Here is a 17,599-nt window from a genome sequence, read left to right as displayed (position 1 = left end):
AATGTTTTGCTAATATAGTTAACACATTTTAACGGTAACTTTCTTTATTTAAACCAGTTTTTAGGTTTCATTTAGGAATGAATTGCAAGTTTTTTTAAATTAATTTGCTTATACAAATGTTTAATATAGTCTAGTAACAATTTGTAATAGTCTAGAGGTAATGTGTAATAAAGTCATGTATTATTGGAATTCGAACAGGATACAAAGAGACTCATATTATATGATTTTAGTTTTCTATGGTTATAAATAGGATAATAAATCCTTCTTTAAGTTTAAATTGTATTATGAGGAAGCTTAATTTGACCTTATCGGTAGCAGTTATTTCGTCAGTTATTTATTATATAGAGCTTTCGTCACTGCTCGTTTCCGCTATTTTTATTTTTTAACTTTTTTTGTATATAGTGTCCTCAATACAGGCACAGCCTTATGGTGTACCTAAATTTCCCTTATTGTATACATTTATTGGCCTAATTATTAGTTTAAAAAAAGAAAGAAAAAACCTAAAAGGATGTAATCTGGTTTTTATATTTTATTGCTCTAAGTACATAATTTAGAAATAAAATAAGTAGAAAACATTTTTTTTGTATTTCTTTACTGCTATTGTAAATACGATATGTAATAGTATTATTTATTACTAAGCACTGACAATAATATTTGTTTGTAATATCGAGTTTTGTTATTTTGGGGAAATAAATGATTTATATTATTATTATAGTTAACTTGCTCTCAAAATTTTTCTGTCTAAACTGAACGCTTGCTTTGCTACTTTAGTGATATAAAAATAGGTTAATACCTTATTTTAACACGGATCTCTCTTAGACATGGTCAGATTTTGTTAATGCTTAATGTACGTATTGTGGTTAATTCAAAGAATTGTAATTTCTATGTTAATTAGTTAGTGTATTGTTGTGGTTTATGAAGTGTTTTATCTCTGTTGCAGACAAACAAACGAAGACATCACCAAGAACACGTCAGTCTCATGTAAGAAGAAATAATTTATTACAAATATATTTATTTGGCCATGGAGCTGTATTAAGTTACAACTTAAGATATAGTACGATATTTAATTTACCCAAAAAAATACTGTTGAAAGCTATTACATTTTTATTTTTAAACGTTTTTTTAAAACTATAAATATGTATATTTTAAAGTATGCAGTGTAAAAATAAAAATATAAAAACTAAATTAAACGAATAAATATATAGATCTGGAAAGTATTCTTTCAGTTAAACAGCGTTTAATTTCGGCCCATTGCCATCCACTTCTTGACTGGAGATATTTTGTATGTTTTGTACTTCCGGCCATGCAATCTACTTCCGTTACAATGCATTTCCATACCGGTAGTCTGCTTAGAGCATAATACACAGATCACGTCAAGTTTACTTGTTCAAAGCATAAGCCACGTGTATTTGAAAATGTTATCGCGTTCCATCCTATCAGGAAGTTTTGAACCATAAAACATAGCTTTCTAGGTGTTTCTAGTTTGTTATATGCTTTCTAGAAGATAAACACCTAATGGTTGGTTTATCTGCATAAAATAATCTTTTCTCTGTTAAGAGCAAGAGGAATATTGTGTTAAGCTTCATCGTTGTAGGACATTGAGAGGAACAAAAGTATTTTTTCTACAGGTTCAAACCCATTTTAAATCCTAATCATGGTATATATTCATGGAAAAACTTTTTTATTTGTCTGTTTAGAGCAGAATACATGTTTGAGAAAAATTTAATCTGTCTAGGATATATTGAAGTTGAAAAACAAAATATAGTTCTTCTATAGTTGTAACCTTTTTTACGATTTTTCTTTTTAAGTCACGAGACGTATGATTGTCAAATTTAGTCTTTGTAGGACATCAGGAAGTTTGAAAGTCAAAAATACAGTTTTTCTAGGGGTTGTAACCCCATTTCAACCCCTGTGGGTGTTCAATATTCAATAAAATGCTTCAGTTGTTCTCATTTAAGTCCTGAGGCAAGCGTGTGGCACATTTCAACTTTCCGAGATATCAAAGTTGAAAAATTAATGAGGTGGAGTCAGTGAGTTACTGAGTGATTGAAAGCACTACGCTTTACGCATTAAAGATAAATCTTTTTTACTATCAATCACAACATAAAGTGACATAAGAAATTTTGTTCCCAAGATATGAACTAAACTGAACTGATGTTTGAACTAAAATATTATTATTGTATTGTTTATCTTTAATTTATAGCTATCCCTTATTATTTCGTATGATAGAAGATAATTTACGTACAGTTATTGTTATTAGCCAAAATAAATTGTTCGTGGTGAAGAATGAACAAATTAATCAAAATTCAGTGTCTCACTCAACACGACGTTCAGTTGCTTTGCGTGCCGCAGATTCAACTACCTGCCGGGTTCTTGGCCGCCATATTGATTTCTTTGACATAGCCGACTCGCCGCTTGTGCTACATCTCTTTACCCGGTTGAACTGTGGCAAAATATTTAAACTCGTGTCTGTACATTAAATTTTACTAAAATATAATCATTGTTTCTTTATACTTTACACACTATAAGCCATGTTCCTTTGAAATAAAATATTCAGTTTATGTAAACAATTAGGATAAAATGCTCAACCCATTGAATAGTTGGAAAAATACAATTTAATGTTGTTTTGACACATTTGAATTATTATCGACTACGTTTCTTGAGCCGAATTTGTAAGAGTGAGGAAATATAATGTCACAGTTGTAGTGTAAGTAGCATATTGGATTAGTTATAAAAATATTTAAATTTAATTTTGAGCTTAGCTCCAGTTCACCTTTGTTTTATTGCAACGTCTGGTATCTGACACTGTCTCAGACTTGACTTCTGGGTTCTGGAAGATGTTCGTACTAAGAGACCTAAAGAAAGTCGACGACGAAGAAGCTCAAAACAAATCATTTGTTTTGACATCAGATACACCTATAAATAGTCGAAGTGGTAGTCGCATTGTGTTATCAGGTATATAATTGAGTGAACTACGATGTGATAGACACGACCTCTAAGCACGGTGGACTTCAGACGAACATGACTCCAGATTCCAGGAGTCGAGTATGAGTGTCAGATATCAGACGCTGCAATAAGAGAAAGGTAAACTGGAGCTAAACTTAAGATTCAATTGAATAAATCCTTCCTACCATAGCTACGTTATGTGTAGAATTTTTAATACTAACGACTTGTTTGTTTCCAGAAAATAATGACTAGAGAAGATGAAGATCTTTTAGACTTGATGGTACGCATTGCCGAAACCCCAGCGGAATGGGAAAGAATTCATAAAGTTCTCAGTAAGTAGTATTATTTAACCGAAAATACATCTTAAAAATTCAATCTTTATCCATTTTGAGAAACAATAATAACACAATATTACATTATTCATTATTATGTTTATATATCATGCCAATGTTATTGACTTAGTAAGAAAACATCTAATAATGGTTTAGTAATAAAACGTTCTGTGAAACAAATTCTGTTAATTTATGTTATTGAAATTTAGTACCAATCACAACATATTTGAACAACGTAAATAGAATCAGAACATTTAAACTTTTATTAAGTTATCAGTAATAATCGTTACATACATGTTGTAAAATATTACATTTTACGTTTCGAATGAATCATTATTAGGTTTACATAAAATGTTCAAGAGTAACAATACTTCCCAAAATTACTGGCTTAATACAAACATCCTCAAACAATGGTTTAGCAATAAAACGTTCTGTAAAACGTTCAAAATGTTATTAGTGAATATAGTACCAATTAAATATATTTTAATAACGTAAATAGAATCAGAACATTTAAACGATTATTAAGTTATCAGTAATAATCGTTACATACATGTTGTGACAATATTACATTTTACGTGACGAATTAATCATTATCAAGTTTATATAAAATGTTCAAGAATAAGAATACTTCCCAAAATAATTGGCTTAATACAAACATCATCAAACAATGGTTTAGCAATAAAACGTTCTGTAAAAACGTTCAAAATGTTATTAGTGAATATAGTACCAATTAAATATATTTTAATAACGTAAATTTAATCAGAAAATTTGTACAATTATAAGAGCAATACACCTCTCTAGTAGATGATGACGTGACATAGATTTTTATACGGTTCATTAATAATAACAAAAGTAAAAAATAAAAACAAAACTTCATGAAAAGCGTTGAGGGGATTCATATTACGTTCCAATATTTTTCCAAAGTGGGAGCTAACTCATAAATATTTCATATTTAGTTTAAGAACATTGAGATCTCTTACACAAATATGTTACAGTATATCAATTCTGTAACATATTGCAACCAACGCGGTTGAATGTATGAGTTTTGTTAACTCCATAACCAGTTACTTATCAGTTTTTTTATTAATAAAAGCAAAAGAACCATGCCCGATACGCTTGTAACATTGACTGTTCTGACCTTTGAATTATTACAAAAAAATATAGTTTTTTGTTATAAAATCTGCAACAAGAGAAAATTCGCTACTTAAAACAATAATTATTATAAAATTGTATTTGACTCCAGCAAACCTGTCTTATGAGGTTATAGATCACTTCCAGAAACGTGATACAATTTTATTTTCCTCAACAGAATAGTTGAGGCAATTGTTAAAAAGTATGTTTTATTTTAATCTTCTCTTACTTTCTTTGTACATAAGGTATTTTGATAATTTATATGTTGTTTTTAATATCTAAGTGGAGAAATGTGTCCACCCGGCGGGGAAAATGTATTTGATGTATTACCGTTATCAATCATATGATCACTATTGATTTTTTACCACGACAACCTCCACCAGTAGAACCGTTGATTAATAGTCCCCATACTACACTGAGGTTATACTCTTGTTATACTTTTGACGATATAATTTTACTTCTGAGTTACACATTACAAAGTAGGAAAAATACATACGGAAAGTATAACTACCAAGCGGGTTTATATGTATTCTTATAACATATAGAATTACATAGACCTTTTTCGAAATATTTGGTACAATATATTGGAATAGAATAACCAAAAACCGTAATATACGTGTAGATAGTAGGTGACTTTTTTGATTCGATGTAAATCTTAAAAAAGTACAAGTGTGACTGACAATGCAACATCCACACTAAATAATAATTACAAGAACAGATATTCTGAGTGCCGATGGCCGAGCGGTCTAAGGCGTTCGACTTTGAATCTGAGTTAGAGATAGCGCAGGTTCGAAATCCTGTCTGTGACCGTAACACTTTTTATCAGTACTACCGACCTTGTACTGTATCACCCACCCCCCTATTCTGTTTGATATGATCCTCGCACAGACCAGTGGACCATGGGTACTGGCGGAATAAGGCTTAAAAAAAGGATCGGCTTCTCTTAAAAAAATCGATGTCTGAGGACTCGATGTCCATGATGTCCATGATAGTACTCATTATGTCCATGATAGTACTCATTATGTCCATGATAGTACTCATTATGTCCATGATAGTACTCATTATGTCCATGATAGTACTCATTATGTCCATGATAGTACTCATTATGTCCATGATAGTACTCATTATGTCCATGATAGTACTCATTATGTCCATGATAGTACTCATTATGTCCATTATAGTAAAGCTTTTTGAGGAAGAGAAACGTTTTACGGTCATCAAAATAACAAGGGTTAAATATAATGCAGTATAATAGGTGGTAATCTTACTTTAAAAATATAAAATAAATTTTACTCGCTGCTGAGACCTATAAAAAACGTTCCTAGTACAGATATAGAAGCTCGTACATAAAGAGCAACCGTGTCATCACGTTCCCGAATGGTAAGAGGGGTGACAGTGGGCGCAACTTTTCTAATACCCAACGACAGTACGTTAGTGTCACTGACAAAATGGACACACTGTCTTACTTCGTAAAAACAAGGTACAGGGCTTTTTACAAAGCAATAATTTGAGCTGTGGAATTTGTGGCCATCGGGATTTAAGACTTCAATGTTGGTGGTATGAAATTATTAAGGTAGACGTAATATTTTGAGGTTAAATATGTTGAGGATTCTGAGAAAAAATATATACTAAAAATGTATATCGCTTTTGACCAAATGTCCACAAAATTTAAAAAATTGGAATTCAATCTTGTCCATTTGTTATATTTGCATAAAATAGATTTTCAACATTTGTAAAGCTAAAATAAAATCAGATTTTGTGTTCATTATCATTATATAACATGCCATAATTAAATATCGAGCTTTGACAGAAATGATATTTTGAGCTCAATCATTACATAAATCTAGTTTATTTTAATCATGCACTTGTCTTGACGGTTATCGCAAGATAACCAGATCAAGCAGCGTCGAGCGTGGCTGCTGCTTGGATGGGTGACTGCTGAGCGATCCTGTCCTTGCAAGCAGCCATTGGTTGTGGTTCGGAAGTCACCTTTAAGCCGTTGGTCCCCACATTTAGTGTTAGAGATGGCTTCTTAGCCACAAATTCATCTGGTATAATAAGACATCTTTACTCGAATTTACTCTGTATATAAATAATGAATATTTTTATTGGTTTGTTTATTACACGCTACTATAAATTGTATTGGTGTCTAGAGAAAGCATCTATAGTTATTGAAGCACGTAAAAAAGTGTACAAAAATATGTACTATCTGATGTTTACTTCATTATTGTAAACTATCTGATATGTTTGTTTATTCTAGACCAATTAGGAGCCGAAAAGGAAACCGCAGATGACCGTCCAAAACCAACAACGAGTACGCAATCTTCACGTTCAGAGTCAGATAACAGCACAGATTATGATAACTTACCAGATAAACCAAGCGTTTCACCACCAAATAGGCTTGTAACGGACGTAATCACTGTTAACGTAACAGAGGAACCGACTAGTACTTCACTAACAACAACAGAAGAGAATCAGATAAAAGACTACGAAAAAGATCAAATACCACCAACCATAAAACAAGACGATACGGACACCGGATGGCCTGACTTTGATGAAGCGATAACGAAAAAGATAAAGAAACATTTTACCTCAGTGGAAGATAACGATGTGTTGGACTCTGACTGGTTTGAGGACGAGTGGCTGGATCCTGTCTGGAACGAATTTTCTGCAGAACCGAAGGAATATCATTTACCATCCCCTAATCTAGAACAAAAATACCCATTTGTGAGTTTTAAAAGTAATAGTCAAAAGGAAGGAAATCTTAAAGGTCCAGATCCGATAAAGTCGACGCTTTTGGTGAATCCACAAATGTTAGAGTTACCTCCTCAAGTATCTGGCCAGGATAATTCAACAGATGGCGAATCGAGTCGGAGTCCTCGCCCTGTGTTTCTGTACCACAGGGTTACCACAAGCCCTCAGGAGCGAAAGGGCAACAGTGCCTTTATCGCAGTCAGTGTGGTCAAGCAGAACCCGCTGGAATTTCCAGCTACAACGGATTCTCCAGTGCGAGTCCAGAACAAAATCAAGAGTCCATGGAGCCATTCCCGTCACATTCACAGGATACAGGTATTATTTTAATAAAATTTACTTTTACTAAGTTAAGGATATAAGTCAAAACAAATGTAACTATAATCATCAACATGAAATCAACAGACTGCCAGATTGTATTGAAAGTGCGTCAACGCCCAAAGCGTTAAAAATCCCCTCAAACGCTTTTTAGCGTCAAAGGCATTTTATAATGTCAGAGAATTTATGGCACACAACTGGGAGACCGATAATTTACAAGACTGACCCCGACGTTCTATCCACGAATTGGTGAATGAATGAGACTGATAGAATGCAAAAAAATGAATGTAAGATGGATATTTTGGTATAATTGACAAAATTATTTTAATTTAAATTTTTAGATGTTTACTGTACATGTTACATGTTTTAGCAATAATCAATGTGATTTTGTCTTTACTGTATAACAATCTAAACTAGCTAATCATTGAAATACAAAATACAATTAAATGATATTTATTGAAGGTACTTTTTGTAACTTATGAACAACATTATTCTGAATAAATAAATTGTATAACAAATATCCAAGGTACCTGAACAAGAACAGAAATTTACAACGATAAGAATTTATTAAATACTAAACAACATGAGAAGACCTTGGCGAATTTAGTATTGTTAAATTTTGATAATTTCAAAATTGTTTGATATGACTCAAAACAGAGAAATTGTTTATTGAGATATAATTACGAACGTTTATCTTTAATGTCGGAGCAGTAACGTAACAGCATCAGGTATTAGGAAAGTTCTTTGTTAAAAGTTTGATATTGATGATGGAAGCTTTTAAAGTATAACATACAACCAATATCCAAAATACCTAAACAAGCACAGAAATGTACTACAATCGGAAATTAATTAAATAATAAACAAAATGACAAGGCCTTAGCGATTGAGTACGGTTAAATTTTAATGAATTTCAAACTATATTATATGACTCAAACGGAGAAAACATGTATTGAGATATAAATTATAACGTTTCATCTTTAATTTCAGAACAGCATCAGGTATTATAAAAGTTATTTGCTTAACGTTTGTTATTGACGATGGAAGGTTTTAAAATATAACATATAACCAATACCCAAAATACCTAAACAAAAACTGAAATTACCTACCATCAGAATTAAATAGTAAACAGCTTGAGAATTCCTTAGCGATTGAGTGCGTTTCAATGTTGCTAAATTTCAAATATTTTATATGACTCAAAACGGAGAAATGTATTGAGATATATTAAATAACGTTTTATCTTTAATTTCAGAACAGTAATAGGGCATCAGCAGGTATTAGAAAAGTTCTTTGTTTAATGTTTTTTATTGACGATGGAAGGTAACTTATTAATTATAACTGGATTTCGGAAGTTTACTATCGTTGTATGTAACAAAATGTATAACACAGCGTTACGAGGATTTATTAGAAAAGGTTTCCCTGCGGATTTAATAATGTGAGCACTTTAGAGAAATGGAATGAACTAATTAGCATTCCTGTTGTATTTGCATGTGTAAACCTCACTTGATTTTCATGACTATGTTTACATGTTTTAATAAATTACATTAGGTTTTAATGTAATAATTTGCATGTGGTGCATATTATAATTAATGTTAACTAGTTTTGTATTTTAAAAATAAAAAGTTACGTAAATTTCAGTAAAATAATGGAGTTGACTTATGGTAAAAATATAATTCCTGCTTAAAAACATTTTTTTCAATGTATGCGACCACAGAATTTGAAATGAATTGGAAAAATTTGCATTATGCTTAGTTGCTATCCATTATTTTACACAGCCTTCTATTATATTATTTTATTAATTGCAGTGAATAATTTTCATGTACATTTCTATTAGTTCCTGTCTGCTGTGCAATAAAAGATACTAAACTATGTTTGTATATATGAATGTTGAGTTTAGCTCTTACGTCCAGCATCTGAAATCTGATGCTATTGAAATTGTACACAGGATTACACAGGATGAGACAATGAGAATACCTCTTCACCTAGATGCACTACGTTTTGACCTCTAGGTGTCTCTGATGTCGAAACGATGTGGGATGTTTCGTTTTGAGCTTCTTCGTTCTTCATTGCCGACTGTTTTTGGATCCCTTCAGACTAACATGACTTCAGATTTCAGGAGTCAAGTCTACAACAGCATCAGATTTCGGACGCTGCACTAAGAGGAAGATGAACTGGAGCTAAACTCAACATTAAAATTAAATAAACCCTTCCCACCGTAGCTACGTCGTGTGTATTTTTGTATACTTTTAAAATGGTAACCATGAATCGTAAAGCTGTTACAAAAAGGTTCATAGTGAAGAAAGATGTCTATAAAACCTATGCAATCTTAAGCGTTCATATTTCAAATAAAATATTCCAGCACCAGTTGGAGTCCAGCCTGTCAGAGGAGCCCTACAGACAGCACTCTCACTGGGGCACACAAGTTCGGGCCCACCACAACAGAGGGCACAGGCATCACCGCTCTCACACTCACGGTGACTCCCACCACTGACACCAGGGGGCTTAGGTGAGGCACTTACACTTGTACACTTAGGTGTACCCGTAAATATACGTTCTGTTGTTATATTACAGCTGAGCTACGAGTTATTGTAGAGATAGTTTGACTTTGTTTATCATCACGTGATTTAGGTAAGTTTCACATTTTGGTCTCTAAAGTTGTATTACAGAAAACAAATATTATTAATTGAATGAGCCTGTTGAATATATTAAACTGAGCTTATATCAGTCAAAATTGCTCTTATGACAGCACGACCATTTGATAAATTAATTTAACCACTATTTTCTGTTTGAATTTATTAGCATTAAAGCTGTTGACCACATAGTAAGAAAATAACTAGATAAGAAAATTTAAATTTTGATTAAAAATATACTTTTAACTGTACAATATGTGGCAAATATTAATCATGAAGTGGTTGGTCAGCACTGAAATACGTATTTCAAAGACAAAGTTACTATGAAACGTTTACTATACAATTGAAGTTTGTTTTTTATAACTCATCTTAGTTCTCATTTCACATAAGCAGTCTTCTCAGACCTGTGATCGTAAATGTATTTTATGTTTTAGTTTAGTTTTGTTTCAGGAGTAAAATAAATTGTTCATGAACAAAATTTGTCTACATATTGTCTTGATCGTAGCACCATTGACGTTGGCAATATGATATACTCAAACCGGAAGTGGTTATACACCTAGCCTATTAAATTGCGCGAGGAGCTGTGGGCAACTGCTAGTAATACACATATCACAAGCCACAAACTATTTTATATATTAAAATTACTGAAAATGTTAAATCAAACGCATTTTTTAAATAATTAATTACAAACACTCTGCAGGGTTTTGTTTTTTCTTTTAAATATGTTTATTAGATGATTCATAGAATAAAACATGTAAATAAGAATATAAAAACATGTTAAGTATAACTATAAAAAGTATTGCCGAAGGAGGAATTTTTGTTGTTCCATAAGAACTAATACTCCTAAATTATTCAATAGTCATTATCTAATTGTTTTCTAAACTGATATCATTACTACCTTGCAAGTAAACTACATTCTAAATGTAAATCATAGAAAGAGACATCATTAACTCTCGTCAAATTAGTGTTATAATTATCAATATGTAACGCAAAATTAATAAAGTGTTACCATGCAATACTTCCAAGAAAACGATGTTGGTAGAGATGACAAATATTGGTGGTTTATAAGATTATTTACAATGATAGCATTAAACCTTGAAGAGAACATTTAACTCTGCATATAAATCTGAAAGTAATTGATTTTGCGAGCACCGCCTTCTGTACATCAATAAAGTCTAACAAGCAATATTTCTTTCTCAGCTGAAGCTAATAATTTGTGGTTATTGATGGGTCTTCAATACTGCCTTTGAATAATTCACTGTATTTTATTTCAGAAAATCAACTCCCCGATATCCAGCCATTGCACTCTAACGGAACATAACTTGCATTGACTACGACAATATATTTTCAACATCAGAGTATTTTTGTATGTCAAAACTATTAGACCCTAAAAAACTAGCTATAATTGGTGTAATCGATTATTTGTATCCGGAAATATACGTTACACTTTACTGTTAGAGTTTTACCAACTTTTATCATGCAATATTTCAATATGTGTTATAAGCTTTCCTTAGTTTCCCATACGATGTGCTGTTAACTTTTACACAATATTACATGGTTCAATTCGGTTTCAAAGCTTGGTGAAAAGTGAAGAAGAAGAATAAGTGACGAACTTGTAACACGATAAGTGAAATTGCATTTGCCTGATATAGTTTGTTTATACACTGTGTTATCGGAAGATGAGTCTTTAGGTTAGGAAGCAGTTTTAATGTTTTTGTATAGAACATTTTTACTGAAAAGTTTCACTTAGTAGAAGTAAAATAATGTAAATATACATGTTCACTAATAAATAATTTAACGTTTATGTTACTTTTTAAGTTTGTCTCATTGATCCTTACCTAAAACCCATAGGTTCACTACCAGCGTAAAAGTATGTTTAACGATCAATTTAATAGATTTGTGTAAAATATATTAACCTTTAACATTAAAATAGTAATAATATTAAGTTTTCATATTCCCATTTATAACATAAAGAATTTCTTATGGTATTGTTTCCTAATATAAATAAATGTATTTTGTCTTTACATTTTAAAATTCACAAAGCTTCTATTTATTGATTATTTTGAAGTAGTATACAATCAACTGATAATAATGATTGGCATTTGAAAAATAGAATTACTATGTTTACCATCCCAGCCATGTAAGCCAAATTTAATAACAAACAAAGCAGATATAAGCAGTCTGACTCCAGGGCAGAAGAAACTCCACATTTACCTGAGAGTGTTCCGAGTTTTGTTGTTCAATTCACTTCCCGTAACACTGCTTCTGGGAAATGTTTACAACACTTAACTATCCTTTCTTTGTTTAAAGTTGGTTACTGACGATGGAAGGTTTGACAGGATAGAAGGATTTTGGACTTTTGCCATCGCTATACGTCACAAATGTATACCACAACGTTTCGAAATTTATACTCTTCGTCAGGTGGGGGAGGTATTGGTACATATAAAAATAAAGAACAGAAAGCAAAGAAAAACTGCTTGGCGTCTAGTCCAGGCGTTGTCTCTGTAGAGAATGCAAGTCCTGTGTACAAGTCACGAGTACAAGTCCCGAGTACAAGTCCTGAGTACAAGTCACGAGTACGAGAAACACAACCACACATCCCACCAGCAAGGATGACCGTGTACTCCAAGCAGGTTTTATGTACTTTTGAATCCTTTTTTCCCCTTTTTTCTATTCTTTAATTTTTGTATCTAGTAATACCTCCTCCACCTGACGAAGAGGATGGATTGCAATCCTCGAAACGTTGTATTATACTTTCTGTAACTTTGCAAAGACCTAAAGGCTTCAAAATATATGTATAGTTTCCACATATGCATTATTATGAGTATTGGCCTATATGACTATGAATTTTAATATATAGAATTATCTTCTGCTTTCTAAAAGTTATTACCTGTTTCACTGACTAGGTTGTAACCTTTCATGGTTTACAAATCGAAAGTGAACTAGCTGGTGTAAGTTTTGTCCAGAATATGCAAAAGTAAGCATTCCTATCAGTTTATTAATTGTGAAATCTAAGATTGTTATATTCATACATTTAAGTTTTGTCACCAAGAAGTTTATTTTATTATATTCTTTAATCTGTTATAATAGTATAAATAGCCAGAGCGTCCCGTCCAAAACCCATATTTTACCCATCTAATAAAGACGGTTGGCTGGATTTTAGCGTTCTTTAAAAACATATTAACCAAGGACAGTTTGTTGGCACTATTTGAGACATGGGGTTGAAGCCCTAGGGACAAATCTTTAACATGTATGTTCACTTTTAGCACTTAATGTTTGGAAGGGTTTTTAAAGCATTGGTAACGTTTGTCAAGTTCTAAAATATATAATTTTGATATTGTATCTAAAATATATAATTTTTATATTGTATCGGCCATATGTAAACTATTATAACAATATTTACTATAGCTAATTTTACAATTTAAATGATAAAAATTACTGCAAAGTTATTGTAAGCAATTTTAGTACAGAGTATCAAGTAGTAAAACCCATATAAGCGTTGTGCGAAATGTATCTAAACAACGATTACCAGTTAAGTATATTACTTTTAGTGAGAACGGGAAATGTTATCCACGATATGGTTTCCGGCCTACTAATTTGTTATTAAGATATATACATCATCCTTTTTTACTATTGATAAATAAAAAAATTGAAAATTGAGGCTAACTTGGTATTAGAGCGACCAGGAGAGGCGATGGCTTAGTAAGGTGGGAAGCGTGGATCTGTGTTTAACCAACAATGCAGAACATCCGACTGCCGAGTGCTTTGCATAATCAACTCCCACCCATATTTGTAATGGACCTAGAAGCTGATTGAAATATAACGGCAAGAGTGGTTTATTACTTTCTTTCTGCAATACTTTGTTTCTATTTTGGGCACTATTGCTAGTGATACCTGTTTCAATTAAACGATTTTTTGTATTACCGGTATTTTAGAGTGAATAAATATATTTTTACAATTAATAAATATACGAGTATAGGAGAGCTTATATACGAGATGTACGTGTAGTGGGCATTTCTGTTTAGACTGACATGTGTACATCCCTTCCTCCTTACTGATTACTGCTAATCTCTATGCTCATTTGATAATTACGGAATCCTAATGAGCGTAAAATTACGACCCAGGTGCTGGTTAATAATTACGACTCTTAACCCGTTAAGCCTACACATATTTTTATGGTGATAGCTTTGTATCGCTCGGGCGTTTAAGATGTGAAATCAAATAAATTTATGAGTCATAATTTTGTAGAAAAAAACTAATATTGTGCTGTGCTCATGAGTATGAAATTTTATTTGTATAAATTTGCATAGAGTACTTTAATACTTAAAGTATTTATTCTTTAGAGTTAATGAAATTAATGTAATTACTTTTTTCCTCAAGTAACTATCATACTAAACTACGAAATAAAGTCGATTGGCAAGCTCAAGAAGCCGTTTCATTTTAAGATTGTCTGAGTTTCAGATGGGTTAAACTAAATAAATATCCCATGGATTTTGGTACAACATAGCACCAAATTGGCATAATAATATGATAAACTCGATGAGTTGACGCAGTTATTGCTGAAGATCGTAAAAAAAATATAAATGCGAAAGCGGCATTGTTTGGATTATAGCTTGCTTTCATACGTTAAATATTTTATGAATTGATTTTTACACGGTTGTTCTAAGGCTCCCAGCTATTATATAGGCTTATTATTATTTCCAAAATCACTCCGAGAAACCCTCCACTGGTCACTAAAGTAACGAAGAATCCCATATTGGTATCTACAGTTATGAGATATTAATTGATAGATTAATTAATTAAATGTAATAAGTGTTCTATGTAAATGTAGTTCTATGTTTTATGACGTGTTTTATAAGTTTAATATTTTTTAGTTTGTTTTATTTTTAGTGTGAAAGCATAGAGTAAGCTTGATGGTAAAAACGCCTTTTATTTCAACCATTTCTGTAACCACCGTTCAGCACAGAGTAAAAAAATTAAAAGTTTTAGTGAAAACATAATTTTAACTACACTTATTTAGCAAATATTTAGAAATTGTCTTTCATAACTTATTGTAAAACCGAGGGTAACTGCAAGTAATATGAGTACCACAAAGTAATACCAAGCGACTACCACCTCTTTCCAGCGATGAAGACCTGGCTCGCAACGCAGCGGTTCGATAGTGACGCTGTACCTCACGCTGCCGTTAATCAGCGGTTAAGATCTCAGGTGGCAGATTTATACACATCTGGAATCTAAAAACTAGTGTCACATTATGATTAGTGTCCCAATTTGAACTGGAATTACGTTGAAAAATAGCCTAAGAATTTAGTTTTTAAATGTATGTCATAAAATGTTCCTATTTCAGTTGATTAATTTTTTATTTCAATACGTCTCTCTTACTTTCTGGATAGATAGCCTTCGTATTATAGAGGTAAGTAACTTAATATTCTACAATCATTACAGTCAGACCGCATATTACGAAGAAAAGGGGAATAAAACTACCTTCTAGAACGCGTTTGACATAGAATAGTATAAATATGTTACAAATCACAATATTGCTTTATAAAAGAATGATCCTTGAGGACGACAGTTATTTATTAGGCTACAGTCTGATACACTGAAATTGGTTTAGATACTTTACAATAATTCTTAGAGTTTCTGTAGTTTTGTAGGTAGTTACTTTGTGAGATTAACTAGATATTGTTGACAACATTCCAGGTAAAATAAATATAAGAAACACTTATAATACAGCTTACATTGAGTTTCAATTAGTTAGGCATGGTCTTAGTTCCGAGATAGTTTATTTTGTTCTTCATTTGTCATCTTAGTGTTTTAGTTATTGTTAAGAAATAATCATATAATTATTGCTACCACACATTATAAAAACAATGATTAAAAATAACTCTATGTGTGAATAATGTATCCTCTCTTTCTTGAAAATTCTTATAAAAAATTAAGGTTATAGGTTATATCATTGATTGAATGCAAAGATGACCGTGCATAGTGCTCGTATATATTTCAGTGTCTTAATAACGTTAAAATGAATTACAAAACTATTTAAATGTCTTAATTAAAAAAAATACTCGTACGATTCTAAACGTTGCATGTGTAGAAAACACTCGCGTACCCAACATCCCGTTCATAATTAGTTCTGATTGACCTTAAAGGACCACTTTATTGATACTATTATCATATATGTAGTAGACTCGAGTCCTGTTTAAGCGATATATAAAGGATATTCCGTTTTGTCTGGTATTAGAATTCCACGTATCGCCTTTGTTAGAAGCCAAATAAAGTCAGTCATGGACCATTAATGTAGAATGGAGTGTACAGAGCGAAATAGACAAATACCATACCAAAACTGTTTCAGGTATATTAAGAGGCAATTTTATTACCATGAACTATAAATTATTATGATAAGATATTGTTTGTACTTTTCTGACTTTAGTTCAACTTGTAAACTTTCTTGATATAATCAACGTTTAATCTTCTTAATAAATTGTAGGATTTCAAAGAATGGTGATCTATCTTTATTTTGTTATAAAAGGAGTATCTACTACCTTAAATACTTTTATAACGACTAAAAATATATGGTTTTAGTCATAAACAAAAGAGTATATACAAATAACATTTTGAACACTTTAACTTCCAATATATGATTTACTACCGTATACAATCAATGTTATACCAACCAAATATCAAGGAGACTTGAAATTGTGTATGAAACTTCATTAATAATAAAGGTAAAGGATTTCTTATTTTACCAGGCGAAGTATAAGAATAAACCAACATGAGCACCACCTGATGGTATGATGGCAAGTACATTTTTTATGTAAACGTAGACAAGAATGAGTTCTTTGGCTTTGCATGTCCAATTTTGAAATTTGGCTTTTTGTCATTAAATCCTCTCACTCAGTAGGCAATACAATTTATATTTTGATGTGTGTGAATTAAAATGTAGCACACATCCTCAGTGAAATCTGTTACTCACAATGGCGTGCTTTTACCTCGTTCTAAAACACTATATAATCATTTAACGTTTTACTCTTCTTGGTAACATTGTATTCTGTATAGCAAGACGCAAATAAAAATGATTATTGATCACGTTAATCATTTGCATCCGACAGGCATAAATTAGACAAGAACTATTACCATTTAAAGATCTTTACATTCTGACAGAAATCGAATATGATTATAATTAATCTTAAATGTATCAACAGTAATGGTTTAACGCCTCAAAGCAGTACTCAGCCCATTCTTAAGAATGAGATCCATTACCACAAAAAGGCTGCCCATGCCTTCCATTCCCACACTTAAATCGGTCTTTATTTGAGACGTTTACAAACCCTTCCTAACAGCAATACTTCAACACACGCCCTCTTATCTCTAGTCGAGTTTATATGACGATGAAAATCATGCAGTATTTTAGTATTAGTCAGTATCGATTATTGTAGACTGTAACGAAATTTCTTAGAAGTGGTGATTTAAATATATACTGTTATAAAGATTATG

At 31.8% G+C, this 17,599-nt stretch overlaps 1 protein-coding gene across 1 annotated transcript; it reads left to right on the top strand.

Moving 5' to 3' along the window:
• The first annotated feature begins 937 nt into the window (after positions 1-937).
• On the top strand, positions 938-11,922 carry LOC124353210. The gene is made up of 5 exons (XM_046803104.1): positions 938-981; positions 3,185-3,278; positions 6,670-7,478; positions 9,835-9,981; positions 11,380-11,922. The coding sequence occupies exons 2-4, from the start codon at positions 3,191-3,193 to the stop codon at positions 9,964-9,966; spliced, it is 1,029 nt and encodes a 342-aa protein (XP_046659060.1). The 5' UTR covers positions 938-981; positions 3,185-3,190; the 3' UTR covers positions 9,967-9,981; positions 11,380-11,922.
• The last annotated feature ends 5,677 nt before the right edge of the window (positions 11,923-17,599 follow it).

This window comes from Homalodisca vitripennis, chromosome 1, assembly GCF_021130785.1.
Source record: "Homalodisca vitripennis isolate AUS2020 chromosome 1, UT_GWSS_2.1, whole genome shotgun sequence".
NCBI classification, from domain to species: Eukaryota; Metazoa; Arthropoda; class Insecta; order Hemiptera; family Cicadellidae; genus Homalodisca; species Homalodisca vitripennis.
Note: the sequence above shows the minus strand (reverse complement) of the source record. Positions and strands in the feature narration are given on the sequence as shown.